The sequence below is a fragment of the Antechinus flavipes genome, chromosome 4 (assembly GCF_016432865.1).
Source record: "Antechinus flavipes isolate AdamAnt ecotype Samford, QLD, Australia chromosome 4, AdamAnt_v2, whole genome shotgun sequence".
NCBI classification, from domain to species: Eukaryota; Metazoa; Chordata; class Mammalia; order Dasyuromorphia; family Dasyuridae; genus Antechinus; species Antechinus flavipes.
The window spans coordinates 160249125-160270540 of NC_067401.1; the positions used below are offsets into that span (position 1 = coordinate 160249125).

The 21416-nt window shown below is 34.7% G+C and overlaps 1 protein-coding gene across 1 annotated transcript in view; it reads left to right on the plus strand.

Annotated features, from left to right (window-relative positions):
• The window catches only part of PRKCA (protein kinase C alpha), a 481956-nt gene that overhangs the window by 417475 nt on the left and 43065 nt on the right, over positions 1-21416 (plus strand). Inside the window, exons 9-11 of the mRNA XM_051995254.1 lie at positions 10587-10730; positions 14975-15148; positions 21133-21224. Of these exons, the coding sequence (XP_051851214.1) occupies positions 10587-10730; positions 14975-15148; positions 21133-21224 (410 nt within the window). The remainder of the gene's footprint in view (positions 1-10586; positions 10731-14974; positions 15149-21132; positions 21225-21416) is intronic.

Here is a 21416-nt window from a genome sequence, read left to right on the forward strand (position 1 = left end):
AGATGTGGAAGCAGTGTCAGATTTTATATTCTTGGGTTCAAAGATTACTGCAAACACTAATTGCAGTTACTGAAATTAAAAGATAGTTGTTTCTTAGAAAGTTACAGAAATTTTGGATGTCATGATAAAAAGCAGAGATATCACTTTGCTGATAAAGACCTGTATAGTCAAAACTTTGGTTTTCCCAGTAGCATTGTAAAGCTGTGAGAGTTGAACTATAAGGAAAGCTGAGTCACAGAATTGATGCTTTTAAATTATGGTGCTGAAAAAGACTTTTGAGAATCCGTGGACATCAAAGTGATTAAGTCAGTAGATGTTTAAAGAAATTAATTCAAACTTTTCATTAGAAGGTCAAATACTGAAGATGAAGCTTAAGTACTTTGACCACATGATGAACAGATAGGACTCTTTGGAAAAAACCTTGATGCTGGAAAAGATTGAAAGCAAAAGAGGACAGCAGACAATGAGATGGGTCATGGAAGCAACAAAATGAGTTTGGACAGATTTGGGATAATGGTAGAGGATAGAAGGAACTGGTATTCTGTGATCATGAAATCAAAAAGAATTGGATATATTGAAAAGACAACTCCAACAAACTTCAAGACATGTCTTTTATACATACCCTTCTTTCCACTCACTCAGCCACAACCTTAGGCCAGGGCCTTATCACTTCTCACCTGAAACATCACTATGGCAATACCCTTCTAAAAAATCTGCCTGCCGCAAGCCTCTCCCCATTACAATCCATCTTCCAATAAGCTGCCTACTCAAACTTTATTTTGGGCATTCAGAACTCTATATTTTGAATAATAATTCCATGGAGGTATTTTCCAGAATGAATGACTGAATAAAGTATTTATTAATCCAGTTACTATGTGCCAGACACGGTGTTAAGTACTGGGAATCTTAAGTATTGCTCTTCAGAAGCTTAGATTTTAAATGGGGAGTAGGAGGAAGAGGAACAAAATTATAGGAGAATTGTTACCAGAATACAATTTGGTCCTAGAAAGAATGGACATAGTGAGTGGGGCAATAGGGAAATAGATTGGCATCCCCTAACAAGGAGGTATGACTAGAATTGACTTGATCTGGCTCCACAAGTGGGAGGAAAAGAAAGGCAAGACAGAAATATGTCAGGCTGACATATTTCTGTCTTGCCTTTCTTTTCCTCCCACTTGTGGAGCCAGATCTAGTCATACCTCCTTGTTAAGGCTATAACATAACATAAGGCTATGAACAAGATGGTTAGAGAGTAGGGGGTAAAGTGAAGCAAAAAAGGTAGGCCAATTGAAGCAGTCACTAATTAGGGACTCCTAGGGTGGAAGTTCCTCCAGCACATAATCTGTTATGGGCAGCAAGGGAGGTTGGAGGCCAGAATGCAAGGAAGTGACAGTAAAGGTTGCAGAGCACCTGTGAGGATCCAGCTGAGAATAGATAGCATTAGTTCGGGTTTGAACTGGTCGGCCTAGTTTTGTTTCTTTTAACATAAGCATCTAGCAGCATGGGAGCTATACTAGAAGCTTAAAAGATAGGGGTACAGCAAACTGTCAAGGAGGTAAAGAAGTCTAGAGTCCTGACCAGAGCATCTCTATGGAAACTAGTCAAGGAATTTAGATTTTGTAGGAAGGTATTCAAAATTGGAAGGGAACTAATGGAAGATGAGAATAAGGAGAAGTCCAGGAACCAGAGGCCTAAATGAGGACAAAGACCAGGATCCATAGATGTGAGGGAATGGAACAGGAGGAAGACAAAGAGATTGTGGCCACAGTTGGGAATTTTGTAGTTAAAGATTCTGGCTTGCTATACCACCATTTTGGAAACTCAGATATCTTATGTGAGTTGAATAGAATCTTGAAAAAGTATTCTTGCCCAGGGACCTCAGAGCATAACTTCTCTCTTAATTCATTTAAAACAGCCATGAAATTGAGAAGAAAAAGCCATTTTTTCCAAGATTGGTCCGATGTGTTGGTCAGAGCATTAATGAAGGATTACAATCTGTTGTGATTTAACAAATTTACTGTATTTTCTTTTCCCCTTATTCCTCTCTAAGAGATGCACTGCCTTTTTTTCCTTTCATTATTTAAATTACATATAACCAGGTAACACTCCAAGGCTTCCCTCATAACGTGTGCTTTATTGTAGTAAGTGGCCTGAGTAATTAGCTCACTACTTCGTTTCCCAAGATCTCCATTGCTGAGCTCAGTCCATATCAGCTTTATCCCCAAATATATATTGGTTTCATTTTCACTGTGTGGTGTCAGGAACAACATTCATGCCAATGAGAATTATGTCTGACAGCATTCAAGTGGGAGAAAGAGAAAGTCCCTACTGATTCTGTCCCACTGAGAGAACAATTGGAAGAAAAGGATCTTGTCAACCAGCTTATTATAATAACAAGAGATTGTGAAGAAAGAGCAGTGCATAAGGATTGTCTTTGCTGTTTGATTTGAGATCCTGACTCAACTGACTCTTGCAAAGGAAATGGCATGATGGTACATTGGAAAGAGTGAGACTCTTGAAGTCATTTCAGGAGCACAAGACCTAGATTCTAGTCCCAGCTTTGCCTCCAATTAGCCCTGTAACTTTTATTACATGATTTGAGCTTTCTGGCCCTCAGTGTTACCATCAGTAACATAAACAATTGGATTCACTATCTTCTAAATTCATCTTTCAACTCCGACAGATTGTCATTGGATGTCATAACAAACAAACTTTTCTTTATTTGTTATGAAATTGGGCTCAGAGTATTCTCTATAGGGACTCTATGCCTGTCATAGTGCTCTCCATGAGATTGATATAGTCTTGATGCCAATGTATAATTCATAAATCATTATTTATAAATAAATCATTAAATTTATAAATGATTCTATTAAGGAGCATGAAATATAAGTGAATACTTTCCTGAAACACATAATTCAAAATATGTGTATTAGATATATATGCACCAATCAGCCATAAATTGTTTGGGGCAATACTTCATTTGATCTTTAAAGTATTTCTTCTGCCTTCCTCACTTCCAGTTATCCCATATCAGTAGCATCTGCTTATAGGGGGATACAGAAGGAGGCAGGGAAAAACCCTGCTGTTATTCATATTTTGGACATAGAGTCAAAGAATTGTCTGCATTGGATAAGATTTTATAAGCTATTTATTCCAAAATCCCTATTTCTGTGTATAACAAGAGAAAACCTTCACAAACAGTTAGATATAACTTTAAAATGGATGAACAACAACATATATAGATACACACACACATAGTTATATATACCTACAAATTGCATGTTCTCTTCCCCATTAGAATGTATGCTCCTTGAAGGCAGAAACTATTTTTTTCTTTTTTTCTGGCATATAATAGGCACTTAAGAGATACTTGCTGAGTGCCTGATAGTCAAGTGATTAGTGGTCCCAAGCATTCAACAACAGGGTAAATGGAAAAGTCCAGGGGTCCTTAGGGCATATTGACAAGTCATGACAATTCCTTTGGCTCTGGAGATACATAGCAGGGTACATAGTATGCTTTCAAAAAAGGATTCTAAATAGAATATAAACTCACCAAGGGTAGAAACTATTCATTTTTGTCTATACATCCCATTGCTTTGCATAAAGCTGGTCCTTTGTTTGCTAGATTGAATTGTTCTTGTATTTTAAGATCCCTTCTAGCTCTATCAACTTTTTTAAGTTCATGATTCTTGGTGTTCAGTAAGATCTATTGTGGCTATCAGTGATGCACACTGCAGTAGAAGTGATTTCTCCAACTAGGTCTAGTTCTCAAAGTGGTATAAGGTCATAGTTCCACTTTATCCCATACTAAACCCATACTGATACTTCTCATTCCCAAACTTCCCTGACACTAGTCACCAAAAACAGTTGTGTTTCTCACTAAGTTGCAAAGAAAACATAAAGTAAACAGATAATTCAAGGAATCAAGACACAATCCCTCAAGGAATAATCTGTCTTTTGATCCAATATACAATCTCTGTCCTCACCTGAAATCTTTCTACAGGAATGATAGAAATGGAAATTTTTTTTACTTGATAAATGCATTTTCTAATACATTTAGCAAGGGTCTCTACTACTCCCCCACCCCATCCCATCCCTTCCACTTAATAGCACACATAAAAGGTCCTATTTACATACTGGAATTCAAAATAATAAGGGACAACAGCTAAAATTTCCCCAGGGCTTTAATATTTGTAAATGACTGTTATGTATCTTATCTCATTTGAGTTAGCAGGTACTGTACACTTTATCATTCTCATTTTACAGATGCTAAAATTAAGCCTCAGAAAAGCTAACAGATCTTCCCATGCTTATGTGGCTGATATCATAGGCCTTTTTTACTCTAAGTCCAATACTCCATTTACTACTGTAACAACTCCTGTAGCAATTCATTTCCTCCTATTCTGTATATAGCAAAGAGGGGAACATACAAAATATATTACACTGTAAAAAAAAGTTATTGGATAGAAGATATATTTCATCTGGGAGGAAATATATTATTCTTTTGGTTAGACCTGGTATGTAGATATGCAGAAATATTTACAGTTTCTTGTAATAATTGTGGTAATATAATTGATGTAATGCAATACTTAAATGTTTGAAAGCATTTTTACTTATTTTATTTAAATTGTACGACAGCCATAAAAATTGACAGGCATTATAGTCCCCATTTTATAGCTTAAACAAATTCGGAGAGGTTCAATGATTTCCCCATGCTCACATAGCTAGCAAATGTAAAAGGCAGAATTTTATAAATCTTCCTGACTTGACACAAAGATGTTGTACCAACTCACACTTCTTGCTCTGAAATACATAGCAATGAAGTAGCAAGGGAATTAAATGACTATTCAATGAACAACATGATTTAGTGATGGCTCATCACTTCTATACATGCTGGCCTTCTAGCTACCATTGATAATGAATTCATGTTGATAAGAAGTTCATCCAATTGACACCTGGGAACCCTGAATTACTCCATTTGGATCTTTCCTGTTGATCTTCTGCAGGTTATAAGAAAATAAAATTATTCCATGTCAAAGGTTTTTTAGATCATTTCCTCCCTTGACTTTTGGTGGGCAAAAAAAGTGTAGCATGTTTAATGTTTGAATACTGGCACACAGAATTCCATGTTTCCTAAGAAACTCATTAGTTGTTTCTGTAGGAAGAAATTACAAGATCCCAGCTTAAGTCATCTTTTTCTTGCTATCTGATCTTCAGGGAATGATGCCACATTATTTTTAAAACATAAGATGCTCAAAAACTGCAGTTATCTGAATGGACTTTTTTTTCCTTTAGTAGACATAATTAATTTTCTTTTCTTTTTTTTTTAATAGCTTTTTATTTACAAGATATATGCATGGATAATTTTACAGCATTGACAATTGCCAAACCTTTTGTTCCAATTTTTCCCCTCCTTCCCCCCACCCCCTTCCTTAGATGGCAGGATGACCAGTAGATGTTAAATATATTAAAGTATAAATTAAATACACAATAAGTATACATGACCAAACTGTTATTTTGCTGTACAAAAAGAATCGGACTCTGAAATATTGTACAATTAGCCTGTGAAAGAAATCCAAAATGCAGGCAGGCAAAAATATAGGGATTGAAAATTCAATGTAGTGATTATTAGTCATCTCCCAGAGTTCTTTTGCTGGGCGTAGCTGGTTCAGTTCATTACTGCTCCATTGGAACTGATTTGCTTCATCTCATTGCTGAAGATGGCCAGGTCCATCAGAATTGATCATCATATAGTATTGTTGTTGAAGTATATAATGACCTGCTGTTTAATGTTTCATTCAGTATCAGTTCATGTAAATCTCTCCAGGCCTTTCTGAAATCATCCTGTTGGTCATTTCTTACCAAACAATAATATTCCATAATATTCATATACCACAATCATAATTATGTTTCACAGGGAATTCTCTAATCTTCCAATTTGTATGTTACCCACATTCTAGTTCCAGATTTATAAATGAGCCAAGGATTGTAGGTCCTTTATAACCTGAGATTACTTTTTCTCAGAGAAATATCAGAACTGAATTTTTAGGACCCCCCCCCCTCCAAAACTACTATCTATTTACTTTGTATTTACTTTATCATACAACATAAATTTATTTCAGAGAAGGGATATGTTTCATTTTTATCTTTGTATTTCCTGGTTCTAATACAATGTCTTACACAGAGTAAAAAAGAAGAAAGGTAGGAGAGTATGGGACAGTGTGTGTGTGTGTGTGTGTGTGTGTGTGTGTGTGTGTGTGTGTGTGTATGGAGGGGGGTATATAGTGTATATAAGCCTGTGGTGTGACAGGCACAGTGCTAAGTGCTTTACAAATATTTTCCCATTTGATCCTCACAACAAATCTAGTAGGTATGTGTTGTTGGTATTATTATTATTGTTATTATTATTATTATCATCAGATAAATTATCAATCTGTCTGATCCAAGCAGAAGTTGTGAGTTGTTCAGGGTCAATTACAAGTAAATAAGTATGAGATCACCTTTAAATGCAAGTCTCCCTGCCTCTAGGTGTAGAACTCTATTCACTATACTATTTAGGTGCCACTTAATAAATACTCATGGAGTGAATTTACATAATGACATCAATCTTCTACACTTTAGTTGGTTATATAACTGATTGTCACATTGAATGAACAAATGAAACTGCATTTATTAAGTGCTTATATGTGCAAAGTAACTGAACTCTGAGAATATGATTGTAATGGGCTGAGGCTTGAGTTGATGGACTGAGGTCCCAAGCACGTGAGGCTAAATAGTAATTGGACCATACTCTATTAACATATATGTTTGGAGAAAGAATGGCCCCCGCCCACTCTTTGTGCAAGTCCTGATGTGTTGTATAGGAAATGACGATTTTGCTTCCTGCTTTTAAGTAGCTCACATTCTAATTAGAGAAGACATGACTTGTAAGAGATTTCAGCTATAAGTCAGATGAAAAGTCCCAAATCCTTAACATGCATTTCCAAAGCATATGGTAATTGCATGCTCTTTCATGTTATTTCCATCAAGCTTTTCCTAGTCTTCTTCTGATCTTTCATGTTATTTCCATCACAATTTTCTTAGGATTCCTCATCTGTCAGTTACCTTTTATCTTCTTGCCATAGTTGATATTTAACTATTGATTGATCAATGCCATGGACTTTGACAGCAAGAACTTTCTTTTCTAGGTTTTCAGTTGTTGAACAGGTCAATCAATGTTACTCAATAAACATTTGCTATTTACCAAGCATTGTGATACAAATACAAAAAAAAAAAATACAGAAAGATGAACATTGTTTTCCAGGAGCCAACAAAATCATGTAGGAATAGGGCCTGCAACTTTTACAGAGAAAATTATTAGGTCAGATCTCCACAAATGTAGCTTTGATGGACTATGACTACTTGAGTCAAGCCCAAAATCATGTCCTGGAGAATGCTTTTGATCCAAAGTCTCTTCATCTTATTTACTTGTTAATGGCAACTGGATTGTTGCTGATATTAATGACATGACTAGTTTTTAAGAAGGTTTGTTTTCTTCAGTGATGGTGAATAAAGGCCAAATACTTAGTAGGAAAGAGGACAAGTATTCTGTTTTTCTTGGCCATCCAGTGCATGGCAAAAGCAGATAGGAAAATTTTGATACTTGTTTCTTTCAAAATTATAAATAAATGAGTCCCAAAGTTTCACAACTCAGGACCAGCATTGAATGATATATAAATATCAGCTGCAATATTATCAGTAATAAACTTTTGAGTCACCAGAGCAAATGATAAAAGGAAGACCAATGGGACTCTACTTTCATCAATAGGCATAAATTTCTTCTTATCTGAACTAGTTAATTTACTTCTTAGCTCATAATAGTCATAAAATCAATCATATACACATGATCCCCAAACAAGACAATTAGCTTTTCACCAAAATAAAATTTTTAAAAACCCAAAAAACCCTCTATTCTATGATTATAGACTTTGTGCCTACATTTGCTTAGCCATTTTGCTAACCCATCATACTCTTATACTGACCCTTGGCTCTTTCCTCCTCATGGGAGCTGCTCAAAAACCTCAAGGTCATTCTTAATATTTCACTCTCATTTGAGATATATGTCCAATTTTTGTTAAGTCTGTTTCTTCTACTCCAGTTACCTTTCATCTTTCATCTATTCTGTTTGTCTGTCTTTCTATGTGTCTTTCTTTGTCTGTGCCTCTCTCTCTCTCTCTCTCTCTCTCTCTCTCTCTCTCTCTCTCTCTCTCTCTCTCTCTCTGTGTGTGTGTGTGTGTGTGTGTGTGTGTGTGTGTGGAAGTGGGTTTATCAAGCAACAGAGTTTGGATAGTTCAATATAATGAATTACTAGGGGTTGGAGGAGTGGTGTCCACACTTCATACCCTGGTTCACAACTTAGCACAGAGAAAGAAATGCTAAAGTTAGAGATGGAAAGACATGGGTTCAAATCTCACCTCTGACATTAGCTTTTTGGCTGTTGGTGTCACTTAAATCTTCCAGTCCTCAGATAAGTAAATAAGCTACAGATGGATCACCATCTGCATTGGTGAAGAAAATTCTTAAACCTGTGAAATTACTGGTCTTTGATATTTGGCAATACTCTCCTCAAAGAACTAAGGACAAATAACTATTTGATTACAAAAAGAATGAACAGTTTAAATGTTTAAAAAAAATCTAAAAAAAAAGAATTTTTGCTCACTGACATCCCTAATATAATGTGTTAAGTCTTGATAAGAGCAGATTAGAATTATGATCTTGGAAACACTGACAACTTTATAAGAAACCCAAGGAACAGTGGATAGAGCACTGGGCCTGGAATCAGGAAAATTTATCTTCTGGAGTTCCAATCTGTCTTCAGACACTTGTAAGCTATGTGACCCTGGGCCAATCACTTAATCCTGTTTACCTCAATTCCTCATCTGTAAAGTGAACTGAAGAAGCCAACAGCAAACCACTATAGAATTTTTGCCAAGAAAACATCAAATGGGGTCATGAAGGTCAGACATGACTGAACACACTGCTCATTTGGAAGGTCCCGCAGGAGGTTTTTTTTTTTTTCTTTTTTTAACACTTCTTTGTGACCAATTCATGAATAATTTTTCTAGGTTCATGAATCTGGCAGCTATTTGCACTTAGAGTCTGTTTCTTTACCTGAGAGCATGGTATTTTTGAGCTTGTTCCTATCTCTTTAATTGGTCTATGATGATTCAATTACTCTGACTCCCTAGTGCTTCAATGCCTCTTTGTGGAGAATTCATCCCCCTATATCCAGCTTCCCTAGTGATTAGGAGATCTTAATCTTAGTTCCATGTCAGATTTTTCTTGCCTCCCACAGTGATACCCCATTACATTTTGCCTTTGTCTTTGTAATGTAGTAGAACTGATATAATGATCCTAATTTAACTGTGGTTTAGCAAGCAAAAGAATCAAGAGGTTGATTTCTCTAGAATCTATCTTGTTCTTGCTTTCTTAAAACTGAACTATTATAGAGGGTACCTAGATGGTGCAATGGATAGCCAACCTGATACTTGGTACTTACTAGCTGTATAACCCTGGACAAGGCACTTAACCCCAGTTGTCTCACAAAAACAAAACCAAAAAAACCTTAAGCAGTTTGCATTTTGGAATCTAAATACTTTTTAGTCTCATAGGATTCTTTTTATATTGTACAGAACCAATGAAATTATTGAGTTCAGTTGCAGAATTATAATTTGCTTGAGTTATCATTCACTGAAATATATATATATATATACACGTGTGTGTGTGTGTGTGTGTGTGTGTGTGTATCACTATTCCTCTTATCACAGTTAACACACAATGGTTGAAATTGGACAATGGCCATAAATCATCCACATAGTCTGACTTTAAGCAGTGCTTTTCCAAGTGATAAGTTCTCCCCTTTCCAAATGGCACCAACTGTCAGAATGTTCCTTATGCAGATTGAACTTCAAATATAAAAATATGTTAATAAGAAAAATTGTAGTGTACTTTTCTATTTCCTTAATTATGAAAAGGAACATGGCCCTATGATTAGAGAGCCAGACTGGAAACCAAGAAAACCTGGGTTAAAGTCTCTCCTCCTCTGTCTGACATAAAATGACTGAATAGACCTGTGCAAATCACTTAACTTCCCATTGTTTGAGACAACTCTCCAGAAAAATCTGATCTGCAATGATTGAGGGAGCTTTCACACTCAAGAGATTTTTATATCAATGAAATCATAAATTCAGGACCTTTATTTTGAGAAGAGGGCAAGAGTATGATTTTTTTTTCCCTAAGAAGAAACTTCTTTGGGTCAAAACAAGAGTAGCCTATATTTGAGAGGATAATTGGGTGATGGATTGTTTTTATTGTTTGAATGCTTAAAAAGAGACGTATTTGCATAACTCTGATTGGAAAGTAGAACTATTTATATAGCTTTTTAGAAGAAGAGTGTTTTTGTGGGCAATGTAGCCATTGGCATCTGACCTAATATCAATTCCTCTCTCTCTGTAATCCTATTTTTCTTTTCTCAAATCAATCAGCCTTATTTAGAATGTCTTTTTATTAGAAGAAGATTAATTTTCTTACATTTGATTTTTATTTAGAAAGCCAAGCTTGGCCCTGCTGGTAACAAGGTGATCAGTCCATCAGATGACAGAAAATCCAATGTACCATCCAACAATCTTGACAGAGTGAAACTTACAGACTTTAATTTTCTCATGGTCCTGGGGAAGGGTAGTTTTGGAAAGGTAAGTAGACTGTATGCTTCTAATACTACATATAAATGACAATAGAAAGTGGGGGGAATAAACAGCTTTTCTTCCATTCTCTTCAGAAATCTATACTTTCAAGATAGAAAAGGATATATAAAATTATAGCACAGAAAAAAATAGACAAGGCTACAATCACTCCAATTTTCCTGATATCCCAAATATTTCCTAGATCCTTACCTAATTTCATTACATAAGAGCATTTCCAAAGAACTCTATATAATCCAGTTTTGTTCATTACTTTTAAGCAAATTTAACAGCCAAAAAAAATCTATTTGTAATAAAATAATTAAGATGTCTTCAATCAGAGTTTTCTATTTGTTATCTCTCATGAATAATGAATCAAAAGCTAAATAAAATATAACAAATTACCTTTTTGTGGAAGATACATTAGAAAAGTCTCCAGTTGATGAATATAAACTGCTTGCATTTTTGTTTTTCTTCCCGGATTATTTACACCTTCTGAATTCAATTCTTCCTGTGCAACAAGAAAACTGTTTGGTTTTGCACACGTATATTGTATCCAGGATATATTGTAACCTATTCAACATATAAAGGATTGCTTGCCATCTGGGGGAGGGGGTAGAGGGAGGGAGGGGAAAAATCGGAACAGAAGTGAATGTAAGGGATAATGTTGTAAAAAATTACCCTGGCATGAGTTCTATCAGTAAAAAAGTTATTTAAAAAAAAAAAAAGAAAGAAAAGTCTCCAGTTTATGGATAAAATTCTATATGTGAGAATAAATCAGAGTAAAAAACCTGCTATCATTAGTGGATTATTAAATTAAGCAAAAGTTGAGCAAGAGTTGAGAAAGCTCTGATTTCTTGAGGTCCAAGTTTTTATGTTCCATTGGAAGAGGATCCATTCCTTAGATTTGTAAATATTATGGCTCTCTACACTCTCACCTGATAACCTCATCAACTTCCTAATGATGATCTCTCTGCAGATGATTACCAAGTCTGTATATTTTTGCCCTCATTGCCCTTCTTAGCCAAAACCATACATTTCCAATTTCTATTAGATATTTTGAACTCAATGTCTGATGAGCATCTCAGATTCAACATGTACAAAACTAAACTCATTATATTTTCCTCAACATCCACTCTTACTTTGAACTCCCCTCTTTCTGGTGACAACATCACAATCTTTTCAGTTACCTAGCTTTGCAGACTTGGATTATTCCTTGATTCCTCACTCTCTCTAATCCACAACACTGTGGTTTAGGAAAAAGGACACTGAAATAAGTTAGAAAACCCTTAATTCAAATCCTGCCATAGATGCTACTTATTAGCTGTTTGATTCTATGTAAGTCATTTAACTTAGAAAGACCACTTGAGAAAGTGAGATTTTAGCTAAGACTTGAAGAAAGCTTGTGAACTCAGAAAGCAGAGACAAGGAAAGCATTCTAAGCATGCAAAAGGTTGGGAGATATAATGTTATACATGAGGAACTCCAAGTAGAATGGTGTCATTGAATTGTAGACAGCATACAAGGGAGCAAAGCACAAGAACAATGGAAAGATATGCAAGTGTCAAATGAGAACTTTAAAAGACAAATAGAATTTTATTTTTGTTCTTGCACATGATAGGGATTACCTGAACACAGCAACTTCATCTATAAAAAGAGGGAGTTGGATCAGATAGCTGTCCTTTCTACTGTCTCTTCCAAGTTTATAGCTATGATCCAATTATCAATGTCCCATCTCCATTTAGAAGTCTCTATAATACCAGAAAAATTCTGCTTCTCCATTTATCAACTTATTTATCAGAGATCATCATTCCTTTAATGGAAATAAGATTTTTAGAAAGTCAAAAATGTTCAAGATGGTTATTTTTGAGTGAATGTTTTATTCAGTGATGATTTATTCAGATCTTACATGCTCACTTAGACTTCTAAAAACTGTTTTGGTATATTCTTGAATGAAAAAGTGAGTTACATCAATAAAAGTTACATTTTTCCCATCCAGACCATGACAAATAACTTTTCAATAGCAATGGTTAGTAGAATTTTTTTTTTTACTAGTCTCTTTACAGTAGTTCTTTCAACTTTAAGATGCCTAAACAATACTATATAAGAATCAATAACTACCTTCTCAATTTCCAGATTTAAAAATCTTGGCTTATTTTGAGTATTAATTAGCAGTAGTTTTTACCTCAAAATTATTTTTAGCTTTTGAACTTACTTTGCTTTTTATGTGACAGAACTTAATTAATTGTGGATTGAAGGATTCAAGGATAACAACTGCTACAATATCTCTAGCTATCATTTTATGTGTGTTCTACTACTTTGTAGAAATAATATTAATTAATAGGAAATGAACATTTCTTTGGAGTAATAACAATTCTTTAAAAATATCAAAATAGAGCAATAAAATGCTCATTTTCATGTGCCCCAAACCCAGCACTGAAGTACTGACTGAAAACTAAAGGTTGGGAAACCTTTATCTGGTTTCATCAGGGTCAGCAGTAAGTAGAACATATAACTGACAATTAATCATCATCACAACAACTATTATTATATAATTATTATATATATTCTAACATATAACATAGGTATATATTATATAATTATTATAATTATATAATTATGATAATAAGGAGTTTTTGCTTATATTACCCTTTAAGATTTGAAAATTACATTTCAAATATCTAATGTTATCTTCTTAACAACCCTGGGAAGTAGGTGCTATTATTATCTTAATTATTCAGATAAGCAAACTAAAACACCCTCTCCCAAAGTTCCACAGCTATTTAGTATCTGAAGCTTGATTGGACACAGTTCTTCCTGACTCCAGTTCCATCACTGTGTCCATGGCACCATCTAGCTGCCCCTAAAAATAAGACTTTATCAATTAATTTTTTTTTTGTCTAATCAACAAGCATTTATAAGATTCTTACTACTAGGTACCAGGCACTATGGATACAAAGAAAAACAAAAATTTTACTGGGAAAGCCACAGTCCCCAGGTTTTTGGTTTTTTTTTTTTTCCAAACTACTATGTACAAACAAGATATATACTGGATAAATTGAAGTTAATTTCAGAGAGAATGCACTAGCATTAAGGAGACGATTTACTACAGAAAATAGGATTGTAGTTAAGATTCAAAGCCAACCTGATAAGAGGCAGAGATGTAGAGAAAGCTTTTTACCTATAATGGACAATCTGGGAAAATGCAAGAAGTCAGAAAATGTAGTGCTGTGCATAAGCAATAGCAAAGAGGCTTGGTATCATTGATTGTAGAATATTTAAGGGGGAGGAAAATGTAAGAAGGCTGCAATTATCTAGAGGTACTATATATAATAATATAACAGGCTTTTTTAAAGCCAAACAAAGGATTTTATATTTGATCCTGAAGCAGGGAAGTTATTGAATAGGGGAAGTGACATGGTCAAGCCTATGCATCAGGACCCAGCTTCATAAACTGTGAATCCCAACTTCATATACATAAAATTATGTTTTATTATCAGTAAATGTTTGATTTGTATACCTGTTTTATATGCTGGAGATCATGTAAAAGTTTCATAGATGAAAGGGAAAAAGTGGGAAAAGTTTAAGAATACCTACTCTAAGAAAATAACTTTGACAGTTGGGTTAAAAAGTGAACTAAAATGGGAATAGTCTAGGAAGGTCAGGAAGATCAGTCTGTAGACTATTTCAATAGTTTAGGTAAAAAGTATAAAAGAGATTGTACTAGGATACAGATGTGACAGGATTCAGCAACAGATTGGATGTGGGGATGACAGAGAATAAAAACTGAGGATCAAAGCTAGATTATAATGTTTTCAGTAGAACTTTCAGAACTTCAGGAAATTTTTAGTCAAGTAACAGCTGATTTAGCTAAATATAGCTTCTCAGTGCTAATTATGCTGCTGACCTGAAATCTCAGTACCTTTTTGCAAGAGCTTTAGTCCCCACAACCAGTTAATTTTCTATTTTTTTCCTCAGTAATATTTTATTTTACAATTACATGTAAAGATAACTTTCAACATTAATTTTGTAAGATTTTGAGTTCCAAATTTCCATTTCACCTTTCCTACTTCAGTAACACAGATATTGACTCAAAAGACCAGATACTCTAGAATTCTATCATTTATAAAGTTCTTAACTTTAGACTAATGGCAAAAATTTTAAATCAAATCCACTGCTCTGTTGCAATTTGAAACTCTTAAAAGTTACAGTTCTTTTTCAAAAGAATGTTCAAGTTATCAATTTTTCATGTTTAGGTGATGTTGGCTGACCGGAAGGGAACAGAAGAACTATATGCCATTAAAATTTTGAAAAAAGATGTGGTGATACAAGATGATGATGTTGAATGCACAATGGTAGAGAAGAGAGTATTAGCACTCCTAGACAAGCCTCCTTTCTTAACACAACTGCACTCCTGCTTCCAGACAGTGGTAAGTCTTTCTTACTTAACTTTATATGCTTTCTCAAATAGTTCTGCTTTGCTGCAGTAAGACAATAGTTATTTAATTCTACATCTGAGTCCTCTGGACTCTTTGTACCTAGTTGCAAAAACAGAAATAAAACTGGGAACTAAATGAGTACTTTCAGATTACAGTATTTCTCGAGGTTTTCTCCATGGTGGAAAAATATATAGTCTGGCACAAATCCTCACTACTGGGCTTTAATATCATGAATTGTTGTTATGTACTGTGGAAAACTTTCTTGGATATCAGAGGACTGGGAGAATGTAGGATGCTGTGCACATCCTTATTATACACTTATAGTGTAACCAAATAAGAACATTACTATTCTTCATAGCAGTAACCAGTATCAAGAACCAATAGCACAGGAAGTAAGATTCAGAACATCCCCATTCTACCAGTCTCCAATTCATCTCTGAGAAATACTAATAGTTTATAAGTATCCTATAAGAATTCCCAAACAAGCCATTTCCATTCTCTTGTCAGTTTGTAACTCTATTTGAGATATGTCAAGCTATAGTTTACTAGTTCAAACTTGGGAGTGAAGAAATATATGTGTTCACGAGCCTAGCAAGTTTTACCAGTAGTCCTTTGCTTTTAATTTCAAAATCTTGAGAGAGAATCATAACCAGATTGTAATAAAGCCTGAAATTGAAATGAAAGATAATATTCACCATTCTCCAGCCACTGTGTGTCAGTCTTATCTTGGTTGTAAGCCATGTTTCTCTAATCCTTGTTTCAGTATAATTCTTGGCGTTGCCATCCATCATTGCTAATCTCATTTCTGTAAGGGAAGTATTTGCACAATTTGTGTTAGGTGGGATCAGCAGGGAATGGAACCTAACTATGTTTGAAAAAAAGACCCCTGTGTGCTTCATCTCTACATCCCTGAAGAAATCACATAAATCTTGTTACACTCATTAAGCTAAGGGAATGATATATAAAGCACAGAAAGAAACATGAAATTAAAGCATATAAAAAACAAATTGAATATGATGTGCTGAAGGCCTCTTCTTGGCAATAAACATTGATGACATCATCCTTGTCTTCCTCCCAGCCCTGTACACACTGTACATCACTTTAATGATGAAGAACTTCAGTGAAATGATGGTGTTGTCAAGAATAAAATCATGTTCGGCTTCTACCTCTGTAGGATTCAGTTTTAGCTATTCTACTATTAAACTACCTAATTTGCCTTGCCTACCACTAACTTCTCCCACCATTCTGTACAGTATGTTGATAATTATTCAGACATCTATGACTGTGCAGCCTTTTATAAATGTTGGTGACATAAAAGAATTTAGTGCATCAGTGACTAGATACCTCTCAGGCAATTTAAACTTTTCTGTAAAGCCTCATGTCTTCATGGAGTGTTAGTCAAACTAAATTAATGTCTAGTATTATAGGTCAACAAAGAAATAGAATCATCAGCTTTAAGGCTAAGAATTGATGTCTTTATAAGTGATAGGTAAAACATCACTGTATCATGGGATCCATGGCTCATAGTTCCTCTGTGCCTCAGTTGCCTCATCTGAAAAATGCAAGAGGCCGCTATTAAAACTAAACCCAAATCCCCTATGAAACTCTAGCAAAAATTTAAAAGGGGACCAGGTAAAACACAGTATATGAATACGGCCATAAATCTATATGTGCTCTGGTGGGAGAGGGAGAGATGCCAAAGGGGTTTGTTGCCAACAGTCCTGGCCCCAGCCTGTGGAAACTGAAGCAAGGGATAAAGATTAATTCTATCAGGTTACTGTACAGGAGAATGAGATGAGTGTCTGGGGCCCTAAAATTTGCCTGAAGCTAACAATACCTTTAATATCTTGTTAGAACCAGAATAAGAGTTGAAGCAAGCTCTCTTTTTAGGCATCTACCCGAGGGAAAGAGATAGACACAATAGCCAGGGTAGGGAAGGTTCGGGAATCTTATAACGGGTATGATCACCATATTCAATGTATACACCAAGAGATCCAGGTGATAAGGATGAGGCAGAGGTAGCCCAGAGTTCTGGAAGAGACAAAAAACCCCAGTATAATCTCCAATAACAAGTCAATCTAACCTCAGCAGGAAACAAAGACATGGAGATATGGCCACAGTCAGCAGCTGGAGAAAGCCACTAAGAGACAAAAACAGAAGCATGGATTGTGGCAGAGAGCTGAATTTTTTCCCAGATAGAACCCAGCTCTGTGTCCAAGGCTAAGACTACAGAAAAAAGTGGAGAGGATGATCAGGAGCTAACTATCTCATCAAAAATATACGAAAACTACAGAACTACTATAGCACAGTAGCTAGACTGCAGCATAATCAAAACAAGGTGGGGCCTGTCCATTACATCCAATAATTCAGGAAGAACCAGAGTCTTATTGAAGGACTCAGGAAGGAACCATTTTTAGAAATATGAGTAAACAGAAGAAAATTGTGCACCTGATGAAGAAATATTATAGCTAAAAAGCCCAAAAAGATAAATTTAGAAAATGGTAATTCCACAAGAAGTAGTGTCAGGGAGGGGGAAAATAACAGCTACCACTTATATAACTATTAGGTTTGCAAAGTGCTTTACATTTCTTATTTCAATGGATCACTTCAACAGTTGTAGAAAATTCTAATTCTATGCCTATTTTCCAAAGAGAGAAAATTAAGAATACGGAAATAAAGTAACTTGCCTGGTATCACATAACATAAGTATTTGAGATGAAATTTGAACTCAGATCTCCATGATTTTTGTTTAGCACTCTATCTACTACACCATGACTTAGTTACACTTTCAGAGTAGAAGGAACAAACTCATTAAGAATAGATAGAATTAGATTTTGTAAGGGAAAAAAATTGGGAAGGAAATAAATGTTTTGTAATAAAAGGTAGAAAGAATAATTTGATTAGTGCTCTCCATGAAAAAAAAAATTTTAAACTCATTGTTCAAAGCCAAAATAGTAGAAAATTTAGGAGACCATTTGAGATACCTACATTCAAAAACAACAAAACTGCAAACAATATGAATTTTCAGTTGATGAAATTAAAGCCATCTATAAGCACATGAAAAAATGCTTTAAATCACTATTGACTAGAGAAATGCAAATTAAAACAACTCTGAGGTACCATCTCACACCTTTCAGATTGGTTAAGATGATAAGAAAATATAATGATAAATGTTGGAGGGGATGTGGGGAAACTGGAACACTAATGCATTGTTGGTGGAATTGTGAAATGATCCAACCATTCTGGAGAACTATGCCCAAAGGATTATAAAACTGTGCATAACCTTTAACCCAGAAGTGCCATTACTGGGTCTGTAGCTCAAGGAAATCATAAAGTAGGGAAAAGGACCCACATGTGCAAAAATGCATGTAGCAATTTTTTTTTGTGATAACAAAGAATTAGAAAATAAGTAGATGCCCATCAATTGGGGAATGACTGAACAAGTTGTAGTATGTGAAGATCATGACTATTATTGGTCTATAAAAATGATGAACAATCTGATTTTAGAAAGACCTGAAAAGATTTACATGAATTGATATAGAACCAGGAATACATTGTACATATTAACAACAAGAATGTATGATGATCATCTATGAAAGACTTGGTTCTTCTCAGTGGTTCTGTGAGCCAAAGCAGTCCCAACAAACTTTGGGTAGAAAATGCCATCTGCATCCAGAAAAAGAACTATGGAGACTGAATATAAATCAGCAGATGCTATGTTCGTTTCTTTTTTCTGCTTTTTTTTTTTATCTCTCCCATGGTTTTTCCTTTTGGGTCTAAATTTTGTCCTCCAATATGATTCATAAAGCAATGTGTATTAAAATAAATAATTTTTTTTAAAAAACTGACCTGGAAAAAATCGGCAGTGAGAGATAATTTGAAAAACACTAGACTTCTTGAAAACTATGATCAACAAACCTGATTGGATAGCATATTTGAAGAAATCACAAAAGAAACCTAACTAGGTTTTTTTTAAAGCCAGAGGGTAAAATCAAAAATAAAAAGAATAAAATAAAAAATAAAAAGAATCCATTAGAAGCTACCTAAAAGAAATCCTGAGACAGTTGTGTGAAGCTGGGCAAGTTTCTTAGAGTCCCCAAGACTCAGTTTCATTCATATGAAAAATAGGGTTGACAATGGTAGTACCTACCTCATAAAGTTCTTTTGGGACGTTTAATAAAAAGATATGTAGAAAGCACTTTGCAAACCTTAAAGAACTATCCAAATGCTAGCTGTTATTATTCAGTGCTTATCAGAGTGCCTGGCACAAAAAAAGTGCTTATTAAATACTTGACTGATTGACTGAAGTCATTTATAGCAAAGGATCCATGAAAAGTGCTTAATACATTAACTTGACTGACAGATCAAGTGCATATCTAAGAAAACTGGAAGAAGGTAAGAGCTAGTGATCATGCTTTGAGAAAAATGGAATGAGATCACTTCAGTTATAGATTTTAATATGACCGCATTCCTTTTATTTCCCCTTCTTTTCTGTGTAATTAAGAGAAAGAAAAAAAATCAATGCAGTTAGAATTAAAAGAGTGGAAAAGGAAGGGGAGGAGAGACTGCTTGCTTTTGCCATTGGGATGACTTTTCTGTTTGTTTCTCTTCTTCTTTTTGCTTTTTGCTGAGGCAGTTGGGGTTAAGTGACTTGCCCATGGTCACACAACCAGGAATTGTTAAGTGTCTGAGGCTGGATTTGAACTCAGGTCCTCCTGACTTCACGGCTGGTGCTCTACCCACTGAGCCATCACAAAATGCTAACAGTCTCTCCTTCCCCTTCCTTTTCCACTCCCCTGCCTCCACCCACCAAAATTGTCATTTCCTATACAACAACAGGACTTGCACAAAGAGTGAGCGGGGGCCATTCTTTCTCCAAGTTTATATATTGATAAGAGTATGGTCCAATTACTATTTAGCCTCATGTGCCTGGGACCTCAGTGCATCAACTCAAGCCTCAGCCCATTATAATTATCATAATTGTCCAAGGATATGAACAGGCAGGTTTTAACATAAAAAAAATGGAAATATGCTCCTAATCATTAATAGTAAGAGAAAATTAAATAGAAAATAACTGCTGTTCCACTTCACAGCCTTCAGTGTTTGACATACTAAGCATTTAAATACTTGTTGGTAAATTGGTCACATTGACACATATGACCAAAAGAAAAATGGTAAGTATTGGAAGGGCAGTGTAAGATAGAACCTATGTGAATTTCACTTACTCCAGAAAACAACTTGGAATTATACTTCAAAGGTGACTAAATTATGCAAACCTTTTGATCTAGTAATACTAGTAGTAAACATATGTTTTAATAGGTCAAAGCCTTTTTGTTGTAACAAAGTATTGGAAATAAAGTGGTTTCCTATCAATTGGGAATATATAAACAAATGATGAAATGTGAATTTAAAAGGTTATTATTAAATCATAGAAATAATGAAATGATGAATGGATTGAGAGAGAGAAATCTGAAGATTTGTTTAAATTGCATAGTGAAGGAAACAGAACCAGTGGAACTATTAATACATTAAGTAAAATGATGTAAAAAGATGTAAAAGAACTTTTATAAATGGTTAGTATAATTTCCAATTATGACTCTTGTAGACTTATGATGAAACATGCCACTTCGTGGCAAAAAGATGATGGAATAGAATATAAAACATGATATGCATTTTCAGAAGCAATCTCTGTGTTAGTTTGTTTGCCAAATCATATTTTCTATTGTTGAGGAGGGAGTTATGAGATGGAAGAGGGTTTGGCATCTAGTAATAGTAAATCAAAAAAAAAAAAAAGGAAAGGAAAAAATATTAATGGAACATTTCTAAAAAGATACCAAAGAGAACAGAAGAAAGTAGAAAAGGGCAAGTAGGGCAGTTTTACTAAATTTAATAAACACTTTAAAAATTGTAATAGGTGTAGTTTCATATACAATCTTTTTTCTCTGCTTTTCTTTTGGCTAATACTTGGTTCCTAGGATCGTCTTTATTTTGTCATGGAATATGTCAATGGTGGAGATCTCATGTACCACATTCAGCAAGTAGGAAAATTTAAGGAGCCACAAGCAGTGTGAGTATTATTTTATTTCTGCCATTTTAATTTAAATGTACAAAAGGAGAAACCCATTATTGATGTTCTCTTGATTGCCTTTTTTAGCTATTAATATCCTTTGTTTTCCTCTTATATTTAGAATTAATAAGCCAAAATAGCAAACTTGAGAAGTGGATTTTGTGTAATTTAAGAACAATATGTAAGATCCAT